Raw genomic sequence first — 24,255 nt, 5'->3', positions numbered from 1 at the left:
CAGATACAGATGCCAGTCTGGTTTCGGTGGCGGTAACAGCGCTCTTTTTTTTTTTTTCTCAGTTGGAAGGCGTTGCGAGCCCCGGACCGAGGCTTGTTTGTCGTCCCCTGCAGCGCAGTGTTAGGAGGTGGCATCTTTCAGGCAGTCCCGGCTGCTTTTGGGAGCCGTCCAAGGAAAGGTTAAAAAGCAAGACTGCAGAATAACCCCCGAGTCCTGACCAACAGCCGCTCTCATGCTAAAACAGCACCTGATGTCCAAGGCTGCATGCGAGCTATTGCCGAGGCCACGAGGGCTCATTAAAGCGTATTGAGATGCCTCAAGCGTGAAAGTTGCTGCATAAAATCAGATTCTTTTTATTAAATGAGGACATCCATTACTTTGCACCAGCTACTGTACATGTTATAATTCACTTTATAGCACCATCTGTTAGGACTGTCTTGCTTAAGCTTTTTGCAGCATCTTTTTATTGTAAGTTATTAAAAAATACGGCGGCATCTATTAATCATTTATTAATAACGGGCTTGTAAATGGACCCTTAATTTCCAACAGTCTCATACGTGGTGCACAAGTCCTCTGGTGCTGCTCGGGCTGCAGCGTGCCTCTGCTGGGTGCCCCCTGGGGCCGTGGGAGCAGCACCCAGTGCTTCTGGAGCATGTCTGCTGCTCAAAAAGGGCAGCCCCGACCCCAAAATCACCCAAAATCACAGAGCACGGCCACGTCTCTGCTGCCGTGGGCACGTGGACTGGCAGCAGGCAGGAGAGCGGCTTCTGAGAGCTCGTTCCTCCCAGCAGCTGTGTGGGGCAGAGGCAGCTCTGGTGTTATTTTTGTTTTCGGCAAAGCGTGAGAACCGGGAGGGCAGAAACGCGCTTTGAAGCCAGGGCTGCAGCCTGAGCAGCCCTAAACGGTCCTCCCTCCCGTCAGAACTGGCTTCCAGGCTGAGTTTACTCCTCCAGCTGCACCGTGCTGTTTGCAGGCAGCCGGCGTTTCCCACTTTCAAAGGCCTGCCCCGTTTGTGTTGTGCAGGGCTAGAAAATTTAAAGGCACTGGTATTTCTGTGTGTCTCTAAACTGGTGGCCAGAGGAGCAGGGAGGTTACTGATGTCTGTGCTGAAGGAATGGGTTCTCCACGAGCCTGCTGCCCACCGGGCAGCAGGGGAGGACCATGAGCACGCACTCTTCCTTGGAGACCTCTCTGCACTCAGGGTTTGCACCCGGCAGGCACCAGAGCACCCCTTCCCCAGAGATCCCCCCCCACAGATCCTGCAGCTGCTGCTCTGCAGGATCCATCCCGGGTTTGGACAACAGAAACTTTTTGTCTTTGCCTTGGGCCACCTCTGAGTCAGCCTCGGAGGAATTTGTGCTGAGCTCGAGTTCAGCTCCTGGTGGCTCTTTTCAGTCTTCGGCGTAGGGGTGGAATAAAAATCTTCAAAACCACGACGGAAAAAAAAAAAAAAAAAAAAAAAAAAGCATACTCCAGTGAGCTTCTACAAACCTCAACTCTGCGTGACCTCGTGGTGGTGTGGGCTGCCCGCTGGGCTCTGCTGGGCAGGTTCTGAGCTGCAATGTGCCTCCTGCAGGATGACAACCGTGGCTGTGCCCCGCAGCCACTGGGCTGGTAAACGTGCCGGGATGCAAATTTCTCACCCTGCAGTTCCAAGAGGGGCTGTTGGTTCGGTGCCAGCACCACGGCACGTCTGACTTAAGGTGCCTCCAAGGAACGAGCCCTCTGAAAATCCTGTCCTGCTTTTCGCTGGCACACGCAAAGCCACCAAAATCGTGCATCTTTCCTGTGAATTCGGTTTGGGGCTGCGTCCCCCGCGACGCGTTCACGTGTGGCAGCTCCCGCACGCGGTGGGAGGGTGCTGCAGCCCCGATGCCCTGAGGCTTTGCGTTGTGTGCGGGGTCACTGGAGCACTGTAGGGTTACGCCCTGTCTCGGACACCTGCAGACTTCCTCCTGAAGCCCAGCGGGCTGGTACAGCTGTGAGCAGGGTGCTGCCCCTCTAGCTGCTGCTATCCGTGCCAACCAGATTAGGGGAAGCCTCTCTGGGCTGCGCGGGGACATCCTGAGCACGGCAGTCACCGTCGCCTGCAGGGAGAAGCACACAGCACAGCACCGAGCCTCTCCCCTGGATCTGTCACTTCTGCAAGCATCAGCCCTCCCGAGTCTATTTTTAAAATCAAGGCAACTCCGAGCACAGGACGCCCGTCTCCAGTAACCAAGCACGGAAAAGGTGGTGCTCTCGGGGTGCTGGGGGTTGTGCTTTCCCTCCTGCTTCAGCTGGAGGAAGGCAATTGTCTTTTCATCCATTAATCGGAGGCTTCAGAGGAGTAATTTTATTGCAGACTCAAAGAGGAGTAGGTGGAGGGAGGAGCGGGTCACTGGTGAACGGATTATGTTTGATCGCTTCGCGCAGACCTGGCTTTAAAAAGTTATAGTTTTTCTTCACGTCTCCCCAGATCTGCCGTCTGTCCTCAGCATCTGTTACGGAGTAATGTCTTTTGATGTGTGTGGGGAAAAATAAAAAAAAATGGAACCAGAGCCTGTCATATTTACTTATATTCCCGGGTCCCAGGGAAAGCACTTGCTCCTCTCAGTATGCCTACAGCGTAGTGAGGGTTTAAAAGCTTCAGACTGGAATGCAGAGGGGCCATCAAGCCACGCTGATGAATAAATGATTAAAACCAGAGTCATGCGGAGCGCAAACAGTTCGGGGTTATAACAAACAGGAGCTGAAGCCACCGAGGGCCCAATTTCCCTTTGAAGAGAGGAACGTTTCCCGTTCTGCACCTTGCTCCTGCGCAGCCCGGGTGGCGGCGGCGGGGAGAAGGCAGAGCTCCCACCGCTGCTCTCCGGGCTTCTGCTGCATCTGTCTGCCCTCCACTCGGGGGAAAGCGGTGTCGGATGGGGCTGTGCAGCCCTGCTTTCCCTTCCCCGTGCCCCTGCAGGCTCGGGGGGGAGCTCTGTGCCCCCGGTATTAGGGCCGGGGTCGCGTGGATGTGGCTGTGGGCTGGCGCGGCACGGATCGATGCGGAGCACAGAGCCAGCTCCCAGCTCGAGAGGGAAGCAAAGGGACGATTGAACCTTGCATTAGGGATATTGTTACTCCTGAAAAGGTTTAAAAAAAAATCCGATAACAACCAAAAATGATACCGTAATTTTATAGAAGGGGAGCTGCCGTTTGTGTCAATAGAGGTAGCGGCACACGTTGTCTGATATCTGCTTGGGGTTGATGGGAAAATCCATGCTGATAGTCACTTTCTTTTCAGCTTTTAGGCATTTTTGTGTGAATCTCTGCCAGCTTCTTCTGGAGCCCTGTACCAGGCAAAGTCTGGCTGGATTTAGCACGTTTTATGGTCGTTGCCACCATTAGAAGGTGCCCAGGTACTGACAGATTTGGTGCTTTCTGGCTAGTTTGTGCTTGCACATTTCCCTCTGAAGGCAAGGGCTCCGTGAAGGAAGAAAAAAATATTTTCTTCCTTTTCTACCCTGTTTGCATCTCTTCCTTCAGGTGGTGCTGGCAGATCTGGACACAGGTTTGGGAGGCTGCTGTAGGGAATCACAGAATCACAGAATCACAGAATTTTCTAGGTTGGAAGAGACCTCAAGGTCATCGAGTCCAACCTCCAACCTAACGCTAACAGCCCTCCACTAAACCATATCCCTAAGCTGTACATCTAAGCGTCTTTTGAAGACTTCCAGGGATGGTGACTCCACCACTTCCCTGGGCAGCCTGTTCCAATGCCTCACAACCCTTTCTGTAAAGAAGTTCTTCCTAACATCTAACCTAAAACTCCCCTGGCTCAACTTAAGCCCATTCGAAGGGCGATCTCTTGGAGCAGCAGCTTGCCTGCTCCTCCGGCCTCACTCACCATCGTGCCATCTGCGTGCTGTAAGAAATACGTGGGAAAATCTTGCAGCTTCGCCTCCCTGGGATTGTTTTGTACCCGCTGGTGTCATTTTCTCTTTTTTTTTTTTTTTCTTTTTTTTTTTTTTTTTCACTTACTGATGGCAAAATCCCACTGGCCAGCCCATGGAATCGCCCAGATATGCTTTTGTGCAGTGGGAGGGGAGGAAAATCAGGAATGTCAGGAGGCTCTTGGGAACAGAAGGTCCTCTGCTTCTTTGCTGGCTCAGGCAGCCCTGACCTGTGAGCCAACAGTGCTGTGTGCCTGCCTTGGGGTTTTGCTCCTGTTATTGTTGATAGAGAGCTATTCCCTTTATTGCAGTGAGAAAAATTTTGTTTTATAGCCCGTTTTAACTATAAAAAGAGTTCTGGTCTGCTCCGCACCATCTCCTGAACATCCTCCATCTGAAGGCTGGTGCTTCCCTTGCACGTCAGGCTCTCCTGATGGTTTTGAAGGCTCAGCATTTGGCCAGAGGACTCTGCCAAGCTGCAGCCCCGGTCCCAACCCCGCTGAGCTGTGCCCGGTCCCAGGCTGGTGGGCGTCCAGCTGGAGCTGGCATTTCTGAGCAGAGAGTATCAGGTGAGCAAAATAAAACAGAGTGACGGGCTGCCAATATCCCATCCACAGGTAATGGATGTGGTGACAGTGACACGTAGGGTAACGGAGAGGGAGAGATGGAGCGTGCTGCTCCAGACCTGACAGCGTCAGAGGGTGCCGCGTGCAGGGAGGGCAGAGCTGGCCTCTCGCTGGAGGCCGTCCAAGTCCCAGGCTTGATTGATTAGTCCCAGGTAACGAGGCTTTCCCAGATCCTTCCCTTAAACCGTGAAGTTATAGTTATAAAACAGAAATAGCTGTTTCAGCTGGCTGGGCAGCGACAAGGCCTCTGGACGCCTCTGGGTCTGCGGAGGGCTCGGGAGTGCCAGCTTTGTACCGCGGCGTGGTGATTAGTGCCGTTAAAACACATGCTTGGGATCCAGATTTGGCTGAGCAGCAGCAGAACAGGTGGAGATGTTTGGCTGTCAGCAGATCGCCCCAGCAGTGGCTGGTGGCACGAATCCAAAGGCAGCTGCTTATCCTCAGGAAGGGGCTGTTGCTGGGGCGAGCCGGACTGACACAGAAGGAGCTGCTCCCATCGCTGGGGGGGCCTACAGAGGATTTTATCTGGGGCAGGAGCTGAGCAGATGTGCGAGGACAGGGAGTTCTGGGGTGCAGGAGAGGTCTGCCGTATTTTGGAGTGATGTTTTTGTGTGTGGTTTTGTTTTTTTTTAAATCCAAACGCATGCGAAAATAATTCTGCTGCGTGGCCAGGCAGCCTGGAAGTCTGCCCGCTCTCCCCACAGCTGCTCTGAGCTTCTGAAGGCAAATCACACGGTGAGGATCGAACAGCCCCAAGTGTCTGTCTCCCTTTGGCACGGTCCTGATCCCTGCTTGCCATCACCTGTCTCTCCCTGCCCGAGGCAAGGCTCTCGGGACCACCAGGGGGAGTGGAGTGGGTCCCCAAGTTCAGCCCCCAGCTTTGGAGACGTCCTTGTCCGTGCTGCTGCCTCAGATGGGAGAAATACCAGGGGGATTGAAGAGAAAAACATCTTTGGGGAAAGAGGCTGGAAGGAATATAGCAGGCGTTGGATCCTTCTAAATGCAGCTTTGCCTGTTCTGCCTTGCTTTAGGGGATGTTTTGGGGAGGTGGGGTATTTTCAAGCCCACTGCCAGCACCAGCCACTCTCAGCTGCTCTCATGCTCTGAAACGCACTGCCTGGCACCATCCCTGTGGGTTCCCGGAGCAAGAAAAGCAGCAGGCCTTGCTGCTGGAGCTCAGGACCACAGCCCATGGTGCTCTGCACTGAAGATCCCACAGCTCCCAGCTCGGGAGCACTGCAGTGTCAGGGCACGGCTGCGCCAATGCGTCTCCAACAGGGAGTGCGATGTTCCCCTCTGGGCACGTCACCCCATCAACCTGAGCAAATTGCATCCCTCTTCTGCTTTCCCTGATGCCAAGCAGGGCTTACACCGCTTGTGTCCCAGCTCCTGGGACTCTGGAAGGGGCTGGAGGTGCCCTTAGGTCATGGCCCTTTGTGCCTGGTGGGTTCCCAACCCGTGCCATTTGGTCCCGTCGGGGGCTAGCTGGGCTGGGAGGCAGCAGGCGCTCCCCTCTTGGGTGGGATGGTGCCTTTGTTGGACGTGTCCTGCTGTATTAAGAATAACACCGTGGTGCTGGCGGGTTTCCACAGGAGCTGATTGTTCTGAAGCAGCCAAGTGAGAGACGACGGGGAGAGAGGGCGCGCGGGGAGAGGAGGCGCCGGCGCGGTGGAGTAGAAAGCGATGAAATGGAGCCCGAGCGAGCAGGACAGAGGGGAAAGGGGCAGAGCGCACCAGCAGCCAGGGTGACAGCATGAAGGAGAAGCACTTGTTCACCTTCAATCAATTCAGGCTTTTTTCCACCGCCGCACGTGCCTGTGTGCAGCTGAGCGTGCGCCGGGAGGGAGGAGAGAGGCGGCCGCGGTGTCAGGAGCGGTTAGGAAATACATTTGTCACCAGCGGGGCAGGAGCAGGGAGAAGGGAAGGAGGCAGCTAGCACTGAGGCTGAGCGGGCCGTAGCCTTTTATTTATTGATGGCTTTGCAGCGTTCCTGTCCTGGGGAGAGCTTACCTAGGGGGAAGAGCGACGGTGTGTGGAAGAAATAGGCCTGATTGCAATATTTATGCCCGCTCCCTGCTGCTGACTGCTCCCAGGTGGAGCTGCTCAGCCAGCGCAGGGGCCAGGGGTCACTGGTTCTTCATTCCTCTCCAGCAGAGCTGGCTCCTGGAATTTGACCCAGTTTATGGTTCCTGCAGGTTTAGCAGGAGCTGTAGCTGGGGAACTGGTCCTACAGGGACCGTTCCTTTTGGGAACGGTTCCTTTTGTTCTGGCTGTGGGTGAGGTGCCTGGCACACACATTTGTACTTGCCAGAATCCCTCGGCAGCACCCTGGGTCAGAGGTTTGGCTGTTTCTGACCAGCCCGGGGTGGCTTTGCTGTGGACAAGTCTGTTCATTCCTGTATTTCATTTCCCATGAAATGGGAATCACCATGACCATCACTTCCCTCTGTATTTGATATCGAGGTGCATTTTTTATATGTCTTTGCTTCCTTTCTAGGTTTGGAAGAAGTTCCTAAGCACCCAAGCTCCCCGTGTCAACGTCTTCATGGCAGTGCCCACCATCTATGCAAAGCTGATAGAGTATTACGACAAGCATTTCTCTCAGCCACAGGTCCAGGACTTTGTGCGTGCCTTTTGCCAGGAGAACATCAGGTAGGTGAGCGCTGCCCCTCTGCACCACCTCCACCTCTCAGCTCTGCACCCGGCAGGGGCTGCTGGTGGCTGTAGTACCAGGGGGTCTACAAATTTTCTCTTTGGCTTTACCTCTCTGCACTTCCAGGCAGGTTGGAGTGCTTTAGTGTCTCCCTGACAAGAACGGGGGTGACATTATTTAATTATGAGCCACTCATGCATGATAAAGCCAGAAGGGGTCTGCATGCTTACTGTATGTGTCACCCTATGTAACACAGAAGTAAGGACTTCATCCCGCAAACCAAGCTTGTGCTGCAGCATCTCTTTTAGGAGTCAGTCCCATCTAAATTTTAAATCCGTATCAGACAGAGAATCTTCTGTATGTGGGGAATGTCTTTGGTACTGGTTAAAGGCTTTGGGAACTTGTGTCTTAAGGTTTTATGTAGGAGTGTTCTTCATGTAGCCTTGTGTTCGAATGCAAATTCCCTGGAGCAGAGGTCATCTTGGATGCTTTCTTACGTGGTGTTTCTTGTGCAGGTTGATGGTATCAGGCTCTGCAGCCCTGCCTGTGCCTGTCCTGGAGAAGTGGAAGAGCATCACTGGGCACACGCTGCTGGAGAGGTATGGGATGACGGAGATTGGGATGGCGCTTTCCAACCCTTTGCATGGAGTCCGTGTCCCAGGTAGGAGTCTCAAGAGGGTGACTCAGTTCAGAGGTGTTTTGCTGTGAATTATTCACCATTTACCATAATTCAGGAGTGGGCTATGGTATGAACAATGGCGCTGGTAGAGGAGCTGGCACTGGGAAGCCAGGAGAGGCCACGAGTGTGTGGGAAGCGGCTGGCAGCTTTCCCTGGGATTACTGCCCATGGTGCCTTGGCAAAGCTGTGCGTGCAGAGCTCACAGTGGTGGAAGTCGGCCCAACCAGCCAGGCTAGGTCTGTTCTAGAAGCAGGGTCCATATTGGATGCTTTACGATTTCCAAAGTCTTCGTGAGTTCAAGCACGGTGATGGGTCTGCGTCTGCAGCTTCTGCTTTATGAAGTTGTATCTGTGTGGGGTGTTGACACAGGGTTCTCCACAGAGCAGCTCATGTCCTACCAATCAGTACTGAACATTTAAAATAGGATGTCTGCTCACTCTTATTTTAGTGCAAGTGCCTTAACTCTTCAAGAATTAGAAATTGTCACACCTCGTTGTACACCCTGGCTCTGTTCTCTCCTTGTCTTCCCTCACTTCTCCTAGCTACACTTGGTGACTCCTCAATATCTGTAGTTTTATGTAACCTAGAAATAAATTGATCTAAAACATTAAAAATATAAAATGCCCCCACCCTCCCTTTGGTTAAAAACGTGGCCATCTGTCTGCCAAGCAACCCAGCCCACCACTATGCCACCTTCTCCTCCCCACATGCTGTCTGCACACGCATGGCACCATATGCATCGTTTTGGTCTCTCAGGGGACTGTTGTTACCCGGGGGGCCTGTCCTGTGCCTTGTGGCTTCCCACAGCACTCCTGTCCTGACTGCTTGTGGCACCTGTGCCCCTGAAGGGATTGCACAGGGTGAGGAGAAGCCACAGCTTTGCCCAGCACTGGCTCTGAACCTGAGAACAGTTTGAGGGCAGCATGAAATATGAACTGTAGTTAACTTCTGCAGAGTGACTGTAACGCTCCCACCCCAGCCCAGCCAGTGCTTGCTGCAGGCTGGAGAAGGCAGCAGACAGGTAAAATTCAATTCCTACAGGCATGAGCTCTGTGACCCCATGCTGCAGGGTCATGGTGTGGTTTGAGATCATTCAAACGTCCCCACAGCCTGGTGATGTTTGCTTTTTCTTTATCTTTAGTAGGGGCAATGAGTAGAGGCTCTATACATTTCCCAGGAGACAAAGGAAGAAAGCAAATAAGACTGAAGGTGGCAAGTCAGAAATGAAGGAAGGGCAGGAAATTCTTTATTCTGGAGCTGGGTCCATGTGCTCCCAAGCAAAGCCAGTGCATAGTTTCTGGCAGTACTGGGGTCTGCACGGGACCTGGGGACAAATAACCTGATAGAGCTGTGAGCAGAGGGGCTGGGTATAAAGGTTGCCCTTCCTTCAGAAGGGAGAGGGAAGAATCTGACAAAGGTGTGGATCAGCCAGAGACCTTACAGGCAGAGGGCTATAATTGAATAGGCTTGATTAATTTATTTCAGGAATTGTCAGTTGGGAAGCAGATGGGTGAAGCTGAGGCATAATTTACCAGAGCTGTGAAAAGCTTTTGATATAGTACCCCATTAGAGACTAGGATGTAAGGTCACCAGGTACAGCAGAGTACCCAGTGTGAACGACTCAGCTGAGAAATACAGCAGTCAGCTGGGGACAGCGCCTGGAGCAGGAGGAACAGTGAGCTTACTGCAAAAAAGACCTCAGACAACACTGAGTGTTACAGGAAAGTTGCTAGCCAGTGGCTGACCGCAGCCCCATGCGCTGCCCAAAGCTTTATTTAAAAAAAAATAATGCCATAAATGTGGCTAAGCAGCAGAGGAGTCCTCGTTTGCAGCAGCCTGGTGGCCGCCCCTCTCCGCCAGCAGCTCACCGTGGTGGAGGCTGGGCCTCAGCAGCCCTCGGTGCCTTAAACCATGCTGAAGGGGCCAGCAAATAGATAATTAAATTGACGGGGATGACTGTGGACAGCTCAGAAATTTGTCTTAGAACGATGACACTGCCTGTCACCGGGCAGCCCAAGCAGTTAACGTGGCTGTGCTCCAAGTGCCTGTCCCAGCGGTGATCCATCCCGGCCTGCAGAGGCAGGTCTCGGGGTAAAGATCCTCACACTCGGAGCAGAAGTGATCTCTTCTTCACGTCTTCTCATGGTCCTGCTCCTCTCCTTCGTGAGCTCCTGCCTCCGAGGAGAGGCCTGGGGCCTCTCTTGCCCTCTTACACCCGCTCGGTGTGGCTGGGGAAGGGCAGAGGCCTCAGCGCCCGCCCGCGTCCCCACGGGACAATGGGGCACTACCGGAGCACGGATCTGAAGGAGCAGGGGAGGGTGGGAGCCTTTAATTTCCAAAAGAAGAAAAGATGAAAGATTCGAAAGATAAATGTTTGCTTGTATACGGTTAAAACCCTGCTTAAAATGCCTCTGTTTTCACCAGCTCTCATTCTAATCCCCCTGGTGCTGTTACTGTGAAGGGAGATGAATAATTCATGGACAGAGAATGCCTCGCTGGGCCTAATCACCACTTTAATTGGAGGTTTAGATCAGAGGCGGCTAATAGCTCCTACAGCGGGGACTCCGTGTATTGTTGACAGTGAGATCGTTGAGTGCCTTATCGTTGGCCTGTTTCAATTCTCCCAGGACACCACCGCACATAACAGCATCGAGGTCCCCCGATACCGAAGGACACAGACCGCAGGGCCAATTAAATTTATCTGGGAAGAGCTGACAACTTTTTTAAACAGAGGAGAACCGGTGGAAGAATAATAGTGTCACTCCTTGCTGACTGCAGCCCGGCGGAGGCTGGCTGAGCTGACACCGTGGGCACGCCGCCAGCATTTCTTAACATTCGGCAGCGCGCAAATTGGAGGGAGCTGGAAGGGCAGGGGGAGGGAGCCAGAGGAGAAAGCAGGGATTTCTCCCTAGTTCCCCCCCCCCGAATTGTGGCTGCTGACAGAAGGAAGGCAGGGCTGAGTTCTGACCCTGTTTTGATTCAGGTCTCAAGAAAGACAGGAGCTCTGGGGCTGTGCCTTTGGGACCCGCTCAGCCAAGCACCGACCTGTTGGAGTCAGCGTGGTGTGTGTTTTAACGTGTCAGAGGGCTTGAGGAGCTCTAGTCGTTGCCTTTGCACAGTTTTTATTAATACTGTCAGGCTCGTGTAGCTCTAGTCAATGCTGTGAGCATTTTCAGCCTTTACAGATGTCAATTTCCAAGTTTGTCATTTTTCCTAACTACCGAAAAGACTTCTCCAGACAGAACATACGGAAACAGCTCCCCACGAGGGGCTTATTTTACATGTTGGTTTTACTTTAGCCAAATAAGAAATGAATTGATGGAGCTGTACTTGTAAATGCGATCCAAAGCCCTGCGCTGTATGGGGGATATGTTGACTTCTCTGTGGCTTCAAGTGTGTTTGAAAGCATTGGCTGATCTTTGACGTTTGATTCTCAAAGACCAAGACCAGCAGCGGTCACTGATGGTTTAGCATCGCCTTTCTGCACTGAGGAGGATAGCTGCATACAGTGAAGAAGGATGCTGCATCTATCTGATCATGATCTGAAGGCTTCCAGAGCTGCCAAATCTGTGGCAGTTCACTGTGTTGGCTATTGCTCCCCTCCATGCGCCTTGTAATCCTGACTTCATTTACTTGCAATCCTGACTTCATTTACTTGCCGTGTCTGCCTGCTGTCCCTTGCCGCGTCTTTCAGCTAGGTTTGAGGCTGTCAGCACAAGGTATTTTTCACACTGGAGAAAATGTTCCCATAGAATTCTAGAAGGTGGCTCTGGCAAGCTCGACGTGCAAACATTTGGCTCGTTTTCCATGAATTATAACTCGCTTGGAGTCGTCCTGGAGTCTCATGGCTGGTACCAGACTCTTTAAAATACATAAATACCTCTCCACGGCACCTCAGGTGGCACTTAACTCCTGGTGAGAAGAATGTAGCCCACTCTCCCTCCCTGCTCTGCTGCAGTTGCCTGTCTTGGACTTTTGGCAGCAATTCTGGCTGTACTAGAGCAGCCTGAGTGAGGCTCACGGCAGGGGAAGGACCTGGCCGTCCGTGTTAGCTGACCCAAATGATGAAGGCAAGCTCGAGCTGAACAGACACACATCATGGAACTGCCATGTAGCTTCTGTTTATTTCTTGCCAGATTTGCTAATTGTTAGGGTAGTTTCGCTGCAATAAAATCTCACTCCCTCATAGCCCATCTGCTCTTAGCTGATCCTGCAGGGATGCCATAAATCTGGGCTACGACGACACATCTATTTCCATGGCAACTGACCAATGTAGCAAACACTAAACCGTGATGTCAGACACCAGACCTCCAGGGCCTGAATGGGAGAACAAGACCAGGACACGGAAAATGCCCCTTGAGCCCAAACACCTTAAATGCAGGTAACAAGGGGCAGGCAGTGCCGGGCTCCAGGTCCTGCTCACCTTGCTCTAGGGACTTCCCAACCACGCTGTGTTGGGCTGAACGTGCTGCCTGATGAGCAGAGTTAGAAAGCAGATGGAAACATTGATCATTTCAAAATAAAGAGCACGCTTCCCAGTTTAACCTGTCCAGCTCTCCCAAGCCACAGGTTGCTCGGTGCTGATGCTCTGTGCCCGGTGCGGGTTTGCACGCTCACTGGGGCTGATCTCAAAGGGATGAGTGCCACGAGCCTCATCTTGCCACGAGAGCCACCTTGTGCCATGGAGATGCGGAGTGAAACCTGCTGAGCCAGCAGATGCCCAAGACTCTTGGCTGCTGCTGTGCCTGGAGCCCCCTGGCACACAGAGGTGGCAGGAACAAAGCTGCCCCTTGGGCTGGGTCTTCAGATGCCTACTACGAGGAACATACATGAAAGCAAGGGTGGAAGCCCTGCAGGATGCAGGTTTGGGAGCCTGTGGTCACAGTACTGTCTTGGAGCTTAATAGCAGTTGTTTGTGCCACCGTGTCAGATACCCTGGCTTTGAGAATTGAACCCAGTGGAAGAATGTGGTGGCTTTGATCTCTGCTTTCTTCCTGTGATGTTTTCTATACAGTGTATTGATGCCTCATAAAACTGAGATAATCCCTTGCAATTCTTACCCCGTTAAGCCTTTGCCTTCTCTGTCAGGTCCTGGCTATAGGGAAGCAGTGAGCCACTGTAGCAATCATTGTGTTCTTTCTTTTCTCATCTTTGTGTAGGTTTCACGGTGCTCTCTCTTTTTTTTTTTTTCTTTTTTTTTTTTTTTTTTTTTTAAAGACAGCTTCATTACTGAGCTACGAAACTGCGCTCATGTCTTCAAAGGCTGGCCAAGAGAGACTGTTCAGGGCTGCAGACACATTTGTTTTCCTAGGCATTTCCAGCACTGCCTGCTCAGCGACCAAACGGAGGATTGCAGCGCCGTGACATTTGCATGCAGACATACACGATGTGATCGAAGCCTTCCTGAAGGGTAACCCCCTGCTAGGGAGTTCTCTAGTGCCAGCGCAGGCTGCAGATGCCATGGATAGAAGAGCAGCTGCTCTTTTGCATCCTTTTTGCTCCCCAGGGGCCGTCCACTGCTTCACTCGTGTTCTGTTGCCTTCACAGGTTCCGTGGGGACCCCGCTGCCTGGCGTGGAGGTGTGCATTGCCACCGAGACTTTGAGGAGTGGTGGTCGCTCCTACACCATCCATGCTCGGGGAGATGAAGACGGCACACAGGTAGTGCTCAGCCGTGTTCTCTGCTCGTGTCACAAAAAGTTCCCTCCTCCCCAGCCTTTGAAGTGCTCCAGCTCCCTGCACGGGGCGGGAGGTGAGGGCAATGGTGCAAGGGCGGTGGGTGATGGTGTAAGAAGTTCACACCGTGTCATACCTCCCCTGCAGGAGGGCTCCAAGGCTTAAAGCTCAGTGGTTAAGGTTGTGAGAGCTGCGGTGTGGACTTGCCATGGAAGAAGGGTCCTGGTGGAAGAAGGAAGGTGGCAGCAGGGTTGGGGCTGGACGTACACAGCCCTGCAATAAGCGTGTCTGTGGCTGTGTCCCCACTCCGGGCATTTCTGTGTGGTTTGGTAGCGACGATATGAAAAATTACCAAATGTCACGTAATGGCTTGCTGGTTCCCCTGTAGGAAATAAACACCTCCCAGCAGCCCGGCCGGCGCAATAAACGCCTGCCGTCTGCTTCAATTACACCACTTTCAGGGCAGGGACCTCTCTCCGTACACAGGGAGCGCGGTGCACATCTGTGCTCCTCCTGCCCAGATAATAACGAAACTGCCAGCACCGAGCAGGTCCTGGCCGTGGGGGGGGACACGGGGCCATGCTCTGGGGCAGGCCATCCCCAAGGAGCGTGGTGGGACCTGCGGGATGCGGTGAGGAGCTGAGCACCTTGCCAAGAGCTGAGCTCTGAGCCGTCTCTTCGCAGCATCCCTGCGGCTCCCGCGAGGAGCTGATTTCGGTGACGAGGAGCTGATCTCGGCGACGGGGTCAGGCACATTGTCAGGGCAATCTGCGAGGCGTTCACACCTCGCCTGGGCTGCGAGGAGCCAGAAACCCCCCTCCTCTTCCTGCGAGCGCCTGCGTTTGCCAAGGAAATTATTTGCTTAGCTGTAGCGAGAGCCTCACAAGGTCAGCGCCTTCCCCGCTCGCGTTGGGCTGAGGCTTCAGCCTCCTGCTCCCTCCTGACAGCAGCACACAACAGACCCGCTCCGAGCTGCTCACGCCGCCTTTCCCGTTAAGCACTGGGACAGCTCTGCTTGCCATTACGTGCCACCCCTGGGGCACGTCGCCATCCTGCACAGCCAGGTGCAGACAGGACCCCGGGGACGTGGCGGTGGCGAGGCGGGGAGCGTTTTGTGCCCCACCATCCGGTAACTGTGCGAGCTCGTGGCAGGGGACTGGTGCAATTTGCAGAGCTGGCTCCTGGCATGCCCCGAAGATCAATAATCTACTTAGCTGAAAGTTTGCTGGAGCTCTTTGCGCCTCAATTCGTTTTTTTTTTTTCCCCGTCCCTTGATTAGAGTGCTGGATGCCTCCCACCCACGTGCTCCAGCCCTCCCATCTCCCTGCAGCACCCAGGAGCCCCGTGCTCGCTCACTCCCAGTTTGCTCAGGCTTTTTTAGGTGCTGCCGTGCCAAATACCTGCTAATTGTTGCTGCACCTCAGTCTGAGAGCAGCTCTGGGGTGTTCAGTGCAGAGCGAGGTCCCCTGGGGAGATGAGATCCCATTCTTCAAGTGCTCAGAGAAGCGTTTCCTCCCCTGCTTCCCTGGGGAGCCGGGAGGTGTGGGAGCAGGCATCAGGGGACAGCAGCAGCTTCGCCTGCTCGGAGCCACCCCAGCTCACTAAGAAGCAGTCCCTAAACACCAAACTTGACCATAAAGGCACCCCAGTGAGTATTTAACCCCAGAGCCCGAGCACAGCAAGGTATCAGCACCCCTCTTTACCCACCACCCCGATGCCTTTCACCTTTTTTCCCCTTCACTTTTTGGAATCCCAGCTCCAGCTCGGGACCTCGTGCCCAGCTCCTGCACGCAGGAAAGGGTTACAGCTTCCCGGCGCTGAGCGTTTCAGTTCGCTTTGTTCAGTGCGATGCATATTTCATACGCTTAGCTTCCCAGCTGGCAGAGGCCTGCAAACCCTGCGAGCTGTTGGGTATTGTCTCTCTCTCCTTCTTTATTTGTTTGTTTGTTGGCTGCTAGGTTTTTTTTTTGGGGGGGGGTTGTCATTTTTGTTGGGTTTTTTATTTATTTATTTATTTATTTATTTATTTTTCGCTTTTCCAAATTGCTCGCTCGCACGAAAGCCAAGCCCCAGTCCCCGACAATAGGGGTCTATCAATAGATAAATGGTTTCACAGCTGTATCTGATGCCGTGCTCCAGCCAGGGCTTTTATGGCGAGTAATTTCCTCGCGCCGAGGCTGCGAGGGGAGCCGTGCAGGACGTATGGGCTGCAGGAGCTGGCAGCAGGAGGACGCTGCAGCCACGGGCTTTTCTCCACCCCCCCCCTCCCTCGTCCCCCTCCTTCAAGGTTGTAATTATCTCGTTGTTTATCCATATGCAAGCTGTCGTCCTGGACGGGAACCGGCTCTGCTGCGGCCGTTCCTCCCCGCAGCCACCAGCATCTCCCTGCCCCTCCTTCCCGTGCCCCCCGCGTCTCCGCCATCTGCCAGCAGCTCTCTGCTGCTCGCCAGCCCCTCCGTGCCACCGACGGCGTGGGGACAGCCAGTCCCTCACCCTATATCAGGGCCAGGGCTCTGAGATGCTGGGGATCCTCTGGAGAGGGCACCAGGAGCGGCTCCACCTCTCTCACGGTTTGCTGAGACCTTCCTAGAACCAGCAGGGATGTGCGTGGTCACCACCGAGGTGCAGGGAAAGTCAGGCTTGCTCCAAGGTGCTGGGCATCACCTGCAGCACCCCACCTCCATCTCCTGTCAGGGGCTTGCTGCTGCCTGTGCAGGATGGGCTGTACGGTGCTGAAGCCTTGCAGGATGCTTGCACCAAGGGTCAAATTGTTGCGTGGGACTTGGGTGAAATTCAGGCTGAGCTGCAGACAGTGGCTGGCGAGGCTGCCTCGCCACCACGGGGGCTCGCAGGATGCTTCAGGCTTTATCCTCCCCGCCTAGGTCTTTGCCATTTTGACAAACCGTGCCCTCAGGTCGTGATCTCTGCCACCAGGAACCACCTCCCAGGCAGGCGGTGTGGGGACCACGTTGTGGAAGGCAGCTGGGATTAGGTCTGCTGCTTTTCCTCCAGCTGGAACATCAGTCCTCAGGTCGTTGGCACAATCCACCTTAGGTAAACAAGCACTACATTTATCCTGTTTTCCATTTGCCCTTATTTATTCCAAAAACTCCTTCCAGAGCCCTCCGAGCGTTGGACACTGCTTGTTTTGTATACTCCAGCCATGATTTCTGTTTCCCCGTGTTCCTCTCATCCCCCCAGTGTCCGTTTGGTTACCCGGGCTGCTTTCAGTACTGCGTAAACATCTGAGCTGCTCCTTACTGACCACATCCAGTTCCTTAGTCAACACAGTCGGTGACTGCCTTCCTGCTGGTATTTATACTCCTGCCTCCTCCCTGTCTGTCTGATGGTTTTTTTTTTGAGGCCACAGCTGTATTTTTCTTTTTCCTGGTGGTAAAGGTGGAGGTAGAGATGACGCTAGCACCACGTCCCTGCGTTTCTCAGCTGAAAGCCTCTTATCACAGGAGCAGCTTCCATCCCAGGAGGCTGTTTCCTCCTGCATTCAAATTGAGTCCATCTGTCAGGAACAACCCTCCTTCCACGAGTGCTTCCTTTGGGCTAACCTTGGTCCCAGCACCCTCAAGCTGTCCATTAATCTCTTTATTACCATTTTATGCATCCGTTCCCCCTTGCAGGGGGAGAAGGACTTCTCCCTGGCTTCCCACTGCCTTGGGATGTCTCCTTGGTCCCCTCCATCAGGCTGGCACCCTGCTTGTCCCAGCATGAAGGATGAGGGCTGGCTTCTTCTCTGTTCCCATCGTGGCTGTTTTTGGCCTTCAGCCCTTCTCTCTCTCTCTGTATCAGAGCCGTCTGCCACTGGGCCAGCCTGGGAAGCTGGGGAGCTCCTGTTCCCATGCTGTGAGATGTGGGATGGAAGCAGCTCTGCCCGTGCAGCCCCTTGCCTGTGTCTGCTCCCTTTTTGCAGCCTCACCCCCGAATCCCTCTGCTCTGTGGGCTCAGCCACGTGCTAAGGGGCTGCGCTCCTGCCTCGTCCCGTGCTGTATTTCTCCATCAGGTTGCAGAGGCTGTGGCTGCTGCAGCACATCTCGGGGACGTCTGCTGAAGGACGAGGTGGGGGAGATGCTGAAGAAGCCCAGCAGAAGGGGCAGCCTGTGCCCCAGAGAGCTTCCAGCCAAGGAGGAGGAGAGGCAGCGGCCGCCTCGGGGCTGCTTAGCACCAGGAAGCAATTAGAGGCTGCTGGGCAGCACGGCCGTCTGCAGTCCGAGCACGTCACAGCCTCGCTGACCTCGACTTTTGAGTGAGGTTTATGAGAAACGAAGCAGAGGTGGGACACTAATTGAATCCCTGCCTGGTACCCTGCCTGCCCCCGAGCCCGGAATCAGAGCGGGCGCTGCGAATGCACGTCGGGAACCTGCCTCTAATGAACAGAGCTGAGAGAGTGGGAAGATGTGCTGACATCTCGCCTCGTTTATTATCTTCTGGGGCCTGCAAACAAGAGGGATGAGAGCAGCAGAGTGGAGAGCTGTTGGCATTTCTGGAATGGCGTTACGCTGCTAATTTATGGTGTGAATATAGAGCAAGAAGTCTGGGATCCGTGGAGCAACGGCAGGGAAGACTGACCTCTCCCAAACTTGGGTTGCTTTCCGTGGTTCTTTTGGAGTCATCTGGACTTAATCAGCGTGGTAACTTTAAAAAATTGGTATTGCCCCAAAATATATACAGTCAGTTTCGTTTTCAGTGGAGCAGCATTTGCTGTAAGTAGAGGGTTGGGTTTTTTGAGAATAACTTTCAGCGTTCCAGCTCCGCCGTGCACCAGCCTTGCTTTTAAATTTATAACCTTCCAAAATGAAAAGTAAATTGATTGTGTTATTCCCAGCCCTTTTATAAAAGTTAACGTTACAAAAACAGATGTGCAATGTGGCCTTGTAGATTACAGTCTGGGCTTGGGGTTTTTGTTTTTTGCTTTTATTTTTCTTGCGCTGCGCCGTGTCCCTGAGGAGCAGAAATCTGCCTTTTTCCAGCAGGAGGAAAATTGTTCTGTGTCTAAATTGCCTCCTGCTTGCCTTCTGCAGGATGCTGCAGGACACAGAGCTCATAGGAAAGATAATGCTTTTACAAAAACATGCAACTTAGCAGGGAATTTTTAATTATGAATGTGCATGAGAGATCAGATTGCCTGGTAATTTGGTAGTGCGCTAGCAAGCCTCGCACCTCGAGGACATCCATACAAATGTGACCCAGGGAGACAGCGATTAAAAGGGGGTGTCGAGCAGATTATTGGTCTCCAGCCTCCTTTTGGGAGGCAGGTAAACACATCCTCACTTCCCTGGTCCCAGAGGCCCGGACTGGCACAGCACCAAGAAAAGCAGGGTCCCAGCAGGAGCTCCCCTGGTTCATTTGGTTTATGGGGGCTGAGCTGCTGGAGGCTGCGCTGTGGCAAGGCTCTGCTGTGTCACCAGGGCTCTCGTGGCCACCAAAATCCCCAGGGAGCGAGTGAGGGGTCTTCGGAGGGACAGAGAACATCTGGAAATGCTGCTGGTGGCTTCGGAGGCGGCGAGACATGGCACGGCATCCATCCTCCGCCTTCCCCAGCCGTGCACGAGCGCTGCGGTTGATTTGGCTGAGCGTGGCGAAAGACAGGGAAAAAATAGGATGTGGGTTCGTGAAGCTATGGCTTGTGGACAGGCATCGCTCCCCAGGCTGCCAGCATCGAGCTGAGCAGGCAGAAGTGGCCACGAAAATGGGAGCAGTTGGTGCCAAGCGTGCCCCCGGGTGAGACCATCTCCTGCTGCTCCTCTGGGATTTGTTCCCTTATTTTCCTTGCTTTGGTGTGGTTTTTGTTTGCTTGTTTGCTTTTAAAAAAGTTACTGCTCTGTGAGAACTGCTGAAAGGGCTCCATCACTTCCATAAACCTCGCACGTATAAATTATTGTCTTCTATTAGTCACTTAAAAGGCTGGGTTGCTTAATTATTTTGATTACAGTAATCACTTATTTATAAGGTGGGGAAAGCGCCAAGTATTTCCAAGCTGAGGAGCACGGTACCGGCTGTGGCAGAGGAGGCAGCGTTGCAAAAGCAATTTTTCCCCCCAAATGTCCATGATTTTGCTTTTCCTCCTGGTGTCAGTGACGGTGCCCAGCCCGTGCGCGCTGGGCTCTTCCCTCCTGCTCTGGCAGCCCTGCTGGTGGAGGAAGAGGGCTGTGAAGGAAAACCAGGCTCTGGCTGGGTAGGAGGGGTGAAACACGGAGTGGAGACCCAAGGATAGAAGGAAAAGCAGGGAGGAATGAAAGGAAAATGATGCAAGACCCTCAGGGCATGAAGGGTCCCCGTGCGCTGCCCTCCTGCCCCCACCCCACCCAGCCCTGCGCTTCCCCTCGGTGAGGGCTGTGCCATCCCTGGTGGGCACCCCTAAGAGCAGGTGCTCTCATCTGCAGCCCTGAGCCTTCCGTGCTCACCCAGGGAAGAGGCTTAGGTAATTATTTTGGGGCTGGGGGGAAGGAGAGGTCTGGTGGAAGTTGGCCGTTTCCTCCAGACGCCGACCGGTGGCATCCTGCTGCTGTTTCCATCCTGAAGAAGGTTTTTTGTTTTTGTTTTTTCTTTTTCCCTACAAGCGTGTCTGTCTTCCTCCCCGCTCTATCAGTCTAATAAAAAGTTATTACCTCTCCTTCCAGACCTGCCTTTCAACTTTCGCTTTGTCTCCCACATGTTTCTGCTCAGGCATCTGCCGTGCCTCCCCTCCTTCCCAGCGAAAGCCGTGCTGCCGTACGTCTGCCTCCATAAAAGCAACTAATTCCATTACCGTCCATTAGAAACTCCTCTCCTGCAGCTCCCGGAGGAGAGGGGCACAGCACAGATCAGAGACCACAAGAAAACAAATGGCCACTTTGAACAAATCGCAGGGCTGCTTGCCAAGTGGGGATTCCCAGCTATTTACCAGCCACCCTCGCTTCCTGCTAATGAAGAGGTAAAATGGAAGCGGCGAAAACCTGCAGTTCATAATCGCCCGGATTTACCCCTTCAAAGGGTTTATTACAACCTTTTATTTTCGTGCGTGGAAAATGTAATCTTATCCGGCACTCCGGCTGGCCCAGCTCAGCTCGCCGGGTGCATTTTGCAGCGGAAAGCTCTGGGGCAGCAGCAGCCTGCCGGGGGCACAGGGTGGGGGGGCTCCCTTTTAAAGTTGCTCGAGTGCATGGAAGCAGTCGAAACGTGCATCGCGATGTGGCACTCGGAGACCAGGATATCAGTGCAATTAGCAAGCTGATGCTTTTCAGCAGCTGCTTGTGACGCGGTTGCAGTGTATCAACAACGGGGACCGCTGAGATTTGGAGGAGAAAGGAAACAAACCAGCTAGCCACGCCGCTGCCGCCGAAACGCCCGCTTCCCTGCCATGCAGCCGGCTGGCTGGGGGCGTACCCGTGGTCCTAGCAGGGATCAGAGGCGAGAGGCTGTAGCAGAAAAGTGCCTCGAACCCTGAATTTTTACCGATGCTGTTTTCAGGCAAGCCGGGCTGCTGGCACTGGGGCGGTTTGTGTCCTCTCCGCTACGCCGGGGAGCAATGCCAGTGACATTCGGAGTTCAGCGAGCAAAATCCTATTAAGATAACGTCACGGCCTTTCTGTTTTACTGTTTGCAAGCCAGCCATAACATCATTAAATTACACAACAGGGAGGTGCCTGCTGCCAAGGAGCTCTGCTCTAGATAAGACGTGGGTTGAGCCTCTGCCAAAATTCGAGTCGATCTGACAGGGAATTTGGAGCTCGTTCAAGGTTTGATTCACAGCAGAAGCGGCGGCGGGCAGGTAAACGCCGTGCAGGATTGGTCCCCGGGGCAGTGGTGGTGCCGTGCCCTGCCTTGGGGGCACAGAGGTGTTCGGCATGGCCACGTTCACATCCCTGCTCGCCTTCAGCGAGACATCAAATCTGGCAGGGCATGTGGAGGAATCCGAGGCAGCTGTCGGCAGGTCCTCGCGGGTGCTTACCTCTGCTGCCCCCCTTCCCAGCCCTTTCTGGGGAGCTGGAGGCAGGCTGATGGCTCCAGGGAATGGTGCTGGGGCTCACACTGGTGATTAAAGTGCCTGCGGTGTGAGGAGGATTTAAGTGTGTCCTCTCCAGCTGGGGTGCAGTGAGTGGGGTGCAGGGGGGCTTGCTGGAGGGCGCCTGGGGTGGGATTGGCCTGGGGAGTGCTCCCCAGGTGTGCTTCCCAAGGGGGAAAAGCTGAAACCGGTGGCACCGGGCTGACAGAATTGCTCAGGGAAGCTGCTTGGTTTGTGGTGCCATGGCCAGGCCAGCAGGAAAAGGAGGGCCACGTGGCAAAACAGCTGGCATGCCCCATCCACTGCGGCTCCTGCAAGCCCCCTGGCACAGACTTTGTGCCTTGCGCCCCTTTGCGGATGCAGGTGCCAAGGTTTGGCCCTGGGCTCTCCAGACCCCAAGTGATTCTGTGCCCGTGCATCGTCTGGTCTTCAGGCTCCCTCTCCAAGGTCCCCTGAGGCTCCCTGGTCCGGCACCATCATCAGCTTGCCATGGTTCAGCTGAGCTCCCCTCATCAGCAGTAGCAGGCTTTTTATCCTGCAGCATCTCCTAGGTGGTGGAAATAAAACCCAGCGAGGACTCTGGGGGCTTGGTCCGGCTCCTGGCATTTAAGGAGGTGGCAGCTCTGCGGAGTGCCCGGGCTGTTGGTGCAGAAAGCCCCGTGTCACCGCGTCCTCCAAGACAGCACATCAGGACGACGTGACTTAAAGCACAAACGGTGCCTTAAAAGCAGCTTTCTGAGCATTTTCCGTTAGGAAAGCTTTGTTCCCATCAAAGACTGCAGAGATACAAAGATCCGTGGTTCCGCTTGGTGTTCCAGCACTGCTGTTACTGCTTTCCCTCGTGGCCGCGTTTTTGGCACCGCTCACTCCGGGGTCCCAGAGGAACCTCGGTGCTGCAGCAGCCCCAGTGCAGAGGGGCAGGGAGCTGCCGCTAGGTACCTGCTCCACGAGGGGCTGCAGCAGCTCTTGCAGTGACCTCTCACAGTGGGGTTTCTGCACATTTTCCCTTCAAAGGATCTGAGGTTAACACGGTCCCACAGGCACTGCTACACCCGCGCCGCTACTGCCTCATCTCCCAGCCTGGGAACTGCAGAGCAGATTACGTGCAGGAGAGAGGAACACCGTGCCATGTCAGGCAGGTCTGCGACCTCCCCGTGGTTCTCTAGTTTCCATAACAGCAGGAGATTCGGTCCTGTTGCCATAGAAAACCTCCTCGTGCAGGTTTGCAGGGTGCTGAGCTGTCACTAGAAGCCGCCGCCTCGCAGTGCGCCCGAAAGATGCCGCGCGTCCCGGAGAACAAATCAGATGGTGTTTCCTGCCACCTCCTCGGGAAAAAAATAAATAAATAGTGTCAGATTGACAGTTTGGGGAAGCGAAGGTTTCTATCAACACAGCAGAAGCTGTGCCTCGTCCTGCTGCCTCCTCCTGCCTGCAGGAGCACGGTGCTGAGCCGCGAGGGGCACGAGGCGCTCGTGCTGCCACCACCAGCACCCGATCTCCCAGCTGCTGCGGGAAAGCTGTGACTTTGAGCCTGTAGCCCATTTTTAGCCCATTTTATATTTCTAGAAGAGCTGGGGAGGCCAAACCCTCCCTCGGCTGGTGAAGCAGCTCCCCGGGAAGCTCAGTTTTGGCTTCGCTTTGGAGCTCTGCCTGGGTTTGCCCTCCCCTCGCCACGCCGCAGCCCGTTTCTGCAGCAGGGGATCTATTTGTGCTGCCTCCCCCGGGGAGAGCAGGGGTTGTCCCCGCTGCCAGCCCGGCCACAGGTTGCTGCAAGGGCCAAGTGCTGCAGCTGGTGGCCACGTCCCCTGTGGCTGCTACTCCCAAGGCTGAGCCGGCCACTAACCCTTGGCTTGCTGCTGTCACGGCTGGAGCTACACGCCTGGAGGGCAGCAGAGCTCTGGGGACGGGACGTGTCCTTGTCTGGGACGTGGGAGCCTTTCAGGATGAAACCTCTGTGACTTTCTCTCATCCTAATTGCCACGGGAAGGGACGGTCTTGTCACTGAGATGGCCACAGGGCTCCCAACGGGGTGCATGCCCCAAACAGGGAGCCTGGAGGTTGCAAACCACGCTGCGTGCTGCTGATCCCCTGCCAGCATCCCTCTCCTTGCACCACGCTGGGCTCCAGGGCAGCGAGCAGAGACAGGGGATTTTTAGGGCTGCCACATGGGTTGATTTCCCTGGCTGAATTCCCTCACATTCCCTCCTGCTTTGTTGCAGGTGACTCCAGGTCTTGAAGGCCAAGAAGGGGAGCTGCTCGTCCGGGGGCCCTCGGTGTTCCGCGAGTACTGGAACAGACCCCAGGAAACAAAAGACGCTTTCACGCCCGATGGCTGGTTCAAAACAGGTACTGTGCTGCCCTGCCCGGACCAGGGAGGTGGGTTGTTTTCTGTGCTGTATCTGGAGAATGGGATCTGGGTTCACCTCGCTTCTTCACGTGCACTGGCCCTAATTATTCAGCCAAGGAATGGGGGATGTTCGGGGCTGCTGCTGGAAACGCAGCGCAGCGGCACCACGCTTCCTGGGGGCTTGAGCCCTGCCCCTCAGCACCTGACAACAGGTCGTGGTGTGGCCCAGTTTAAATGAGCTTTTTGGAGGAGAATCATGGTGAGTGTCCCCAACTGGGGAACAGTTTGGGAAGGTGTCAGAACTGCCAGGATGTCACCTTCTGAAAGTTTTCTGAGTGAAAGGTCTGCGTCTTCCAAATAGA

The 24,255-nt window shown here is 54.3% G+C and overlaps 1 protein-coding gene across 1 annotated transcript in view; it reads left to right on the top strand.

Annotated features, from left to right (window-relative positions):
- ACSF3 (acyl-CoA synthetase family member 3) overlaps window positions 1-24,255 on the top strand; it is a 55,865-nt gene that overhangs the window by 7,915 nt on the left and 23,695 nt on the right. Inside the window, exons 4-7 of the mRNA XM_084533006.1 lie at window positions 7,041-7,195; window positions 7,712-7,857; window positions 13,423-13,535; window positions 23,766-23,892. Of these exons, the coding sequence (XP_084389132.1) occupies window positions 7,041-7,195; window positions 7,712-7,857; window positions 13,423-13,535; window positions 23,766-23,892 (541 nt within the window). The remainder of the gene's footprint in view (window positions 1-7,040; window positions 7,196-7,711; window positions 7,858-13,422; window positions 13,536-23,765; window positions 23,893-24,255) is intronic.

Source organism: Aythya ferina, assembly GCF_964211825.1.
Source record: "Aythya ferina genome assembly, chromosome: 12".
In the NCBI taxonomy this organism is placed as follows: Eukaryota; Metazoa; Chordata; class Aves; order Anseriformes; family Anatidae; genus Aythya; species Aythya ferina.
This window is presented reverse-complemented; position numbering and strand designations above follow the sequence as displayed.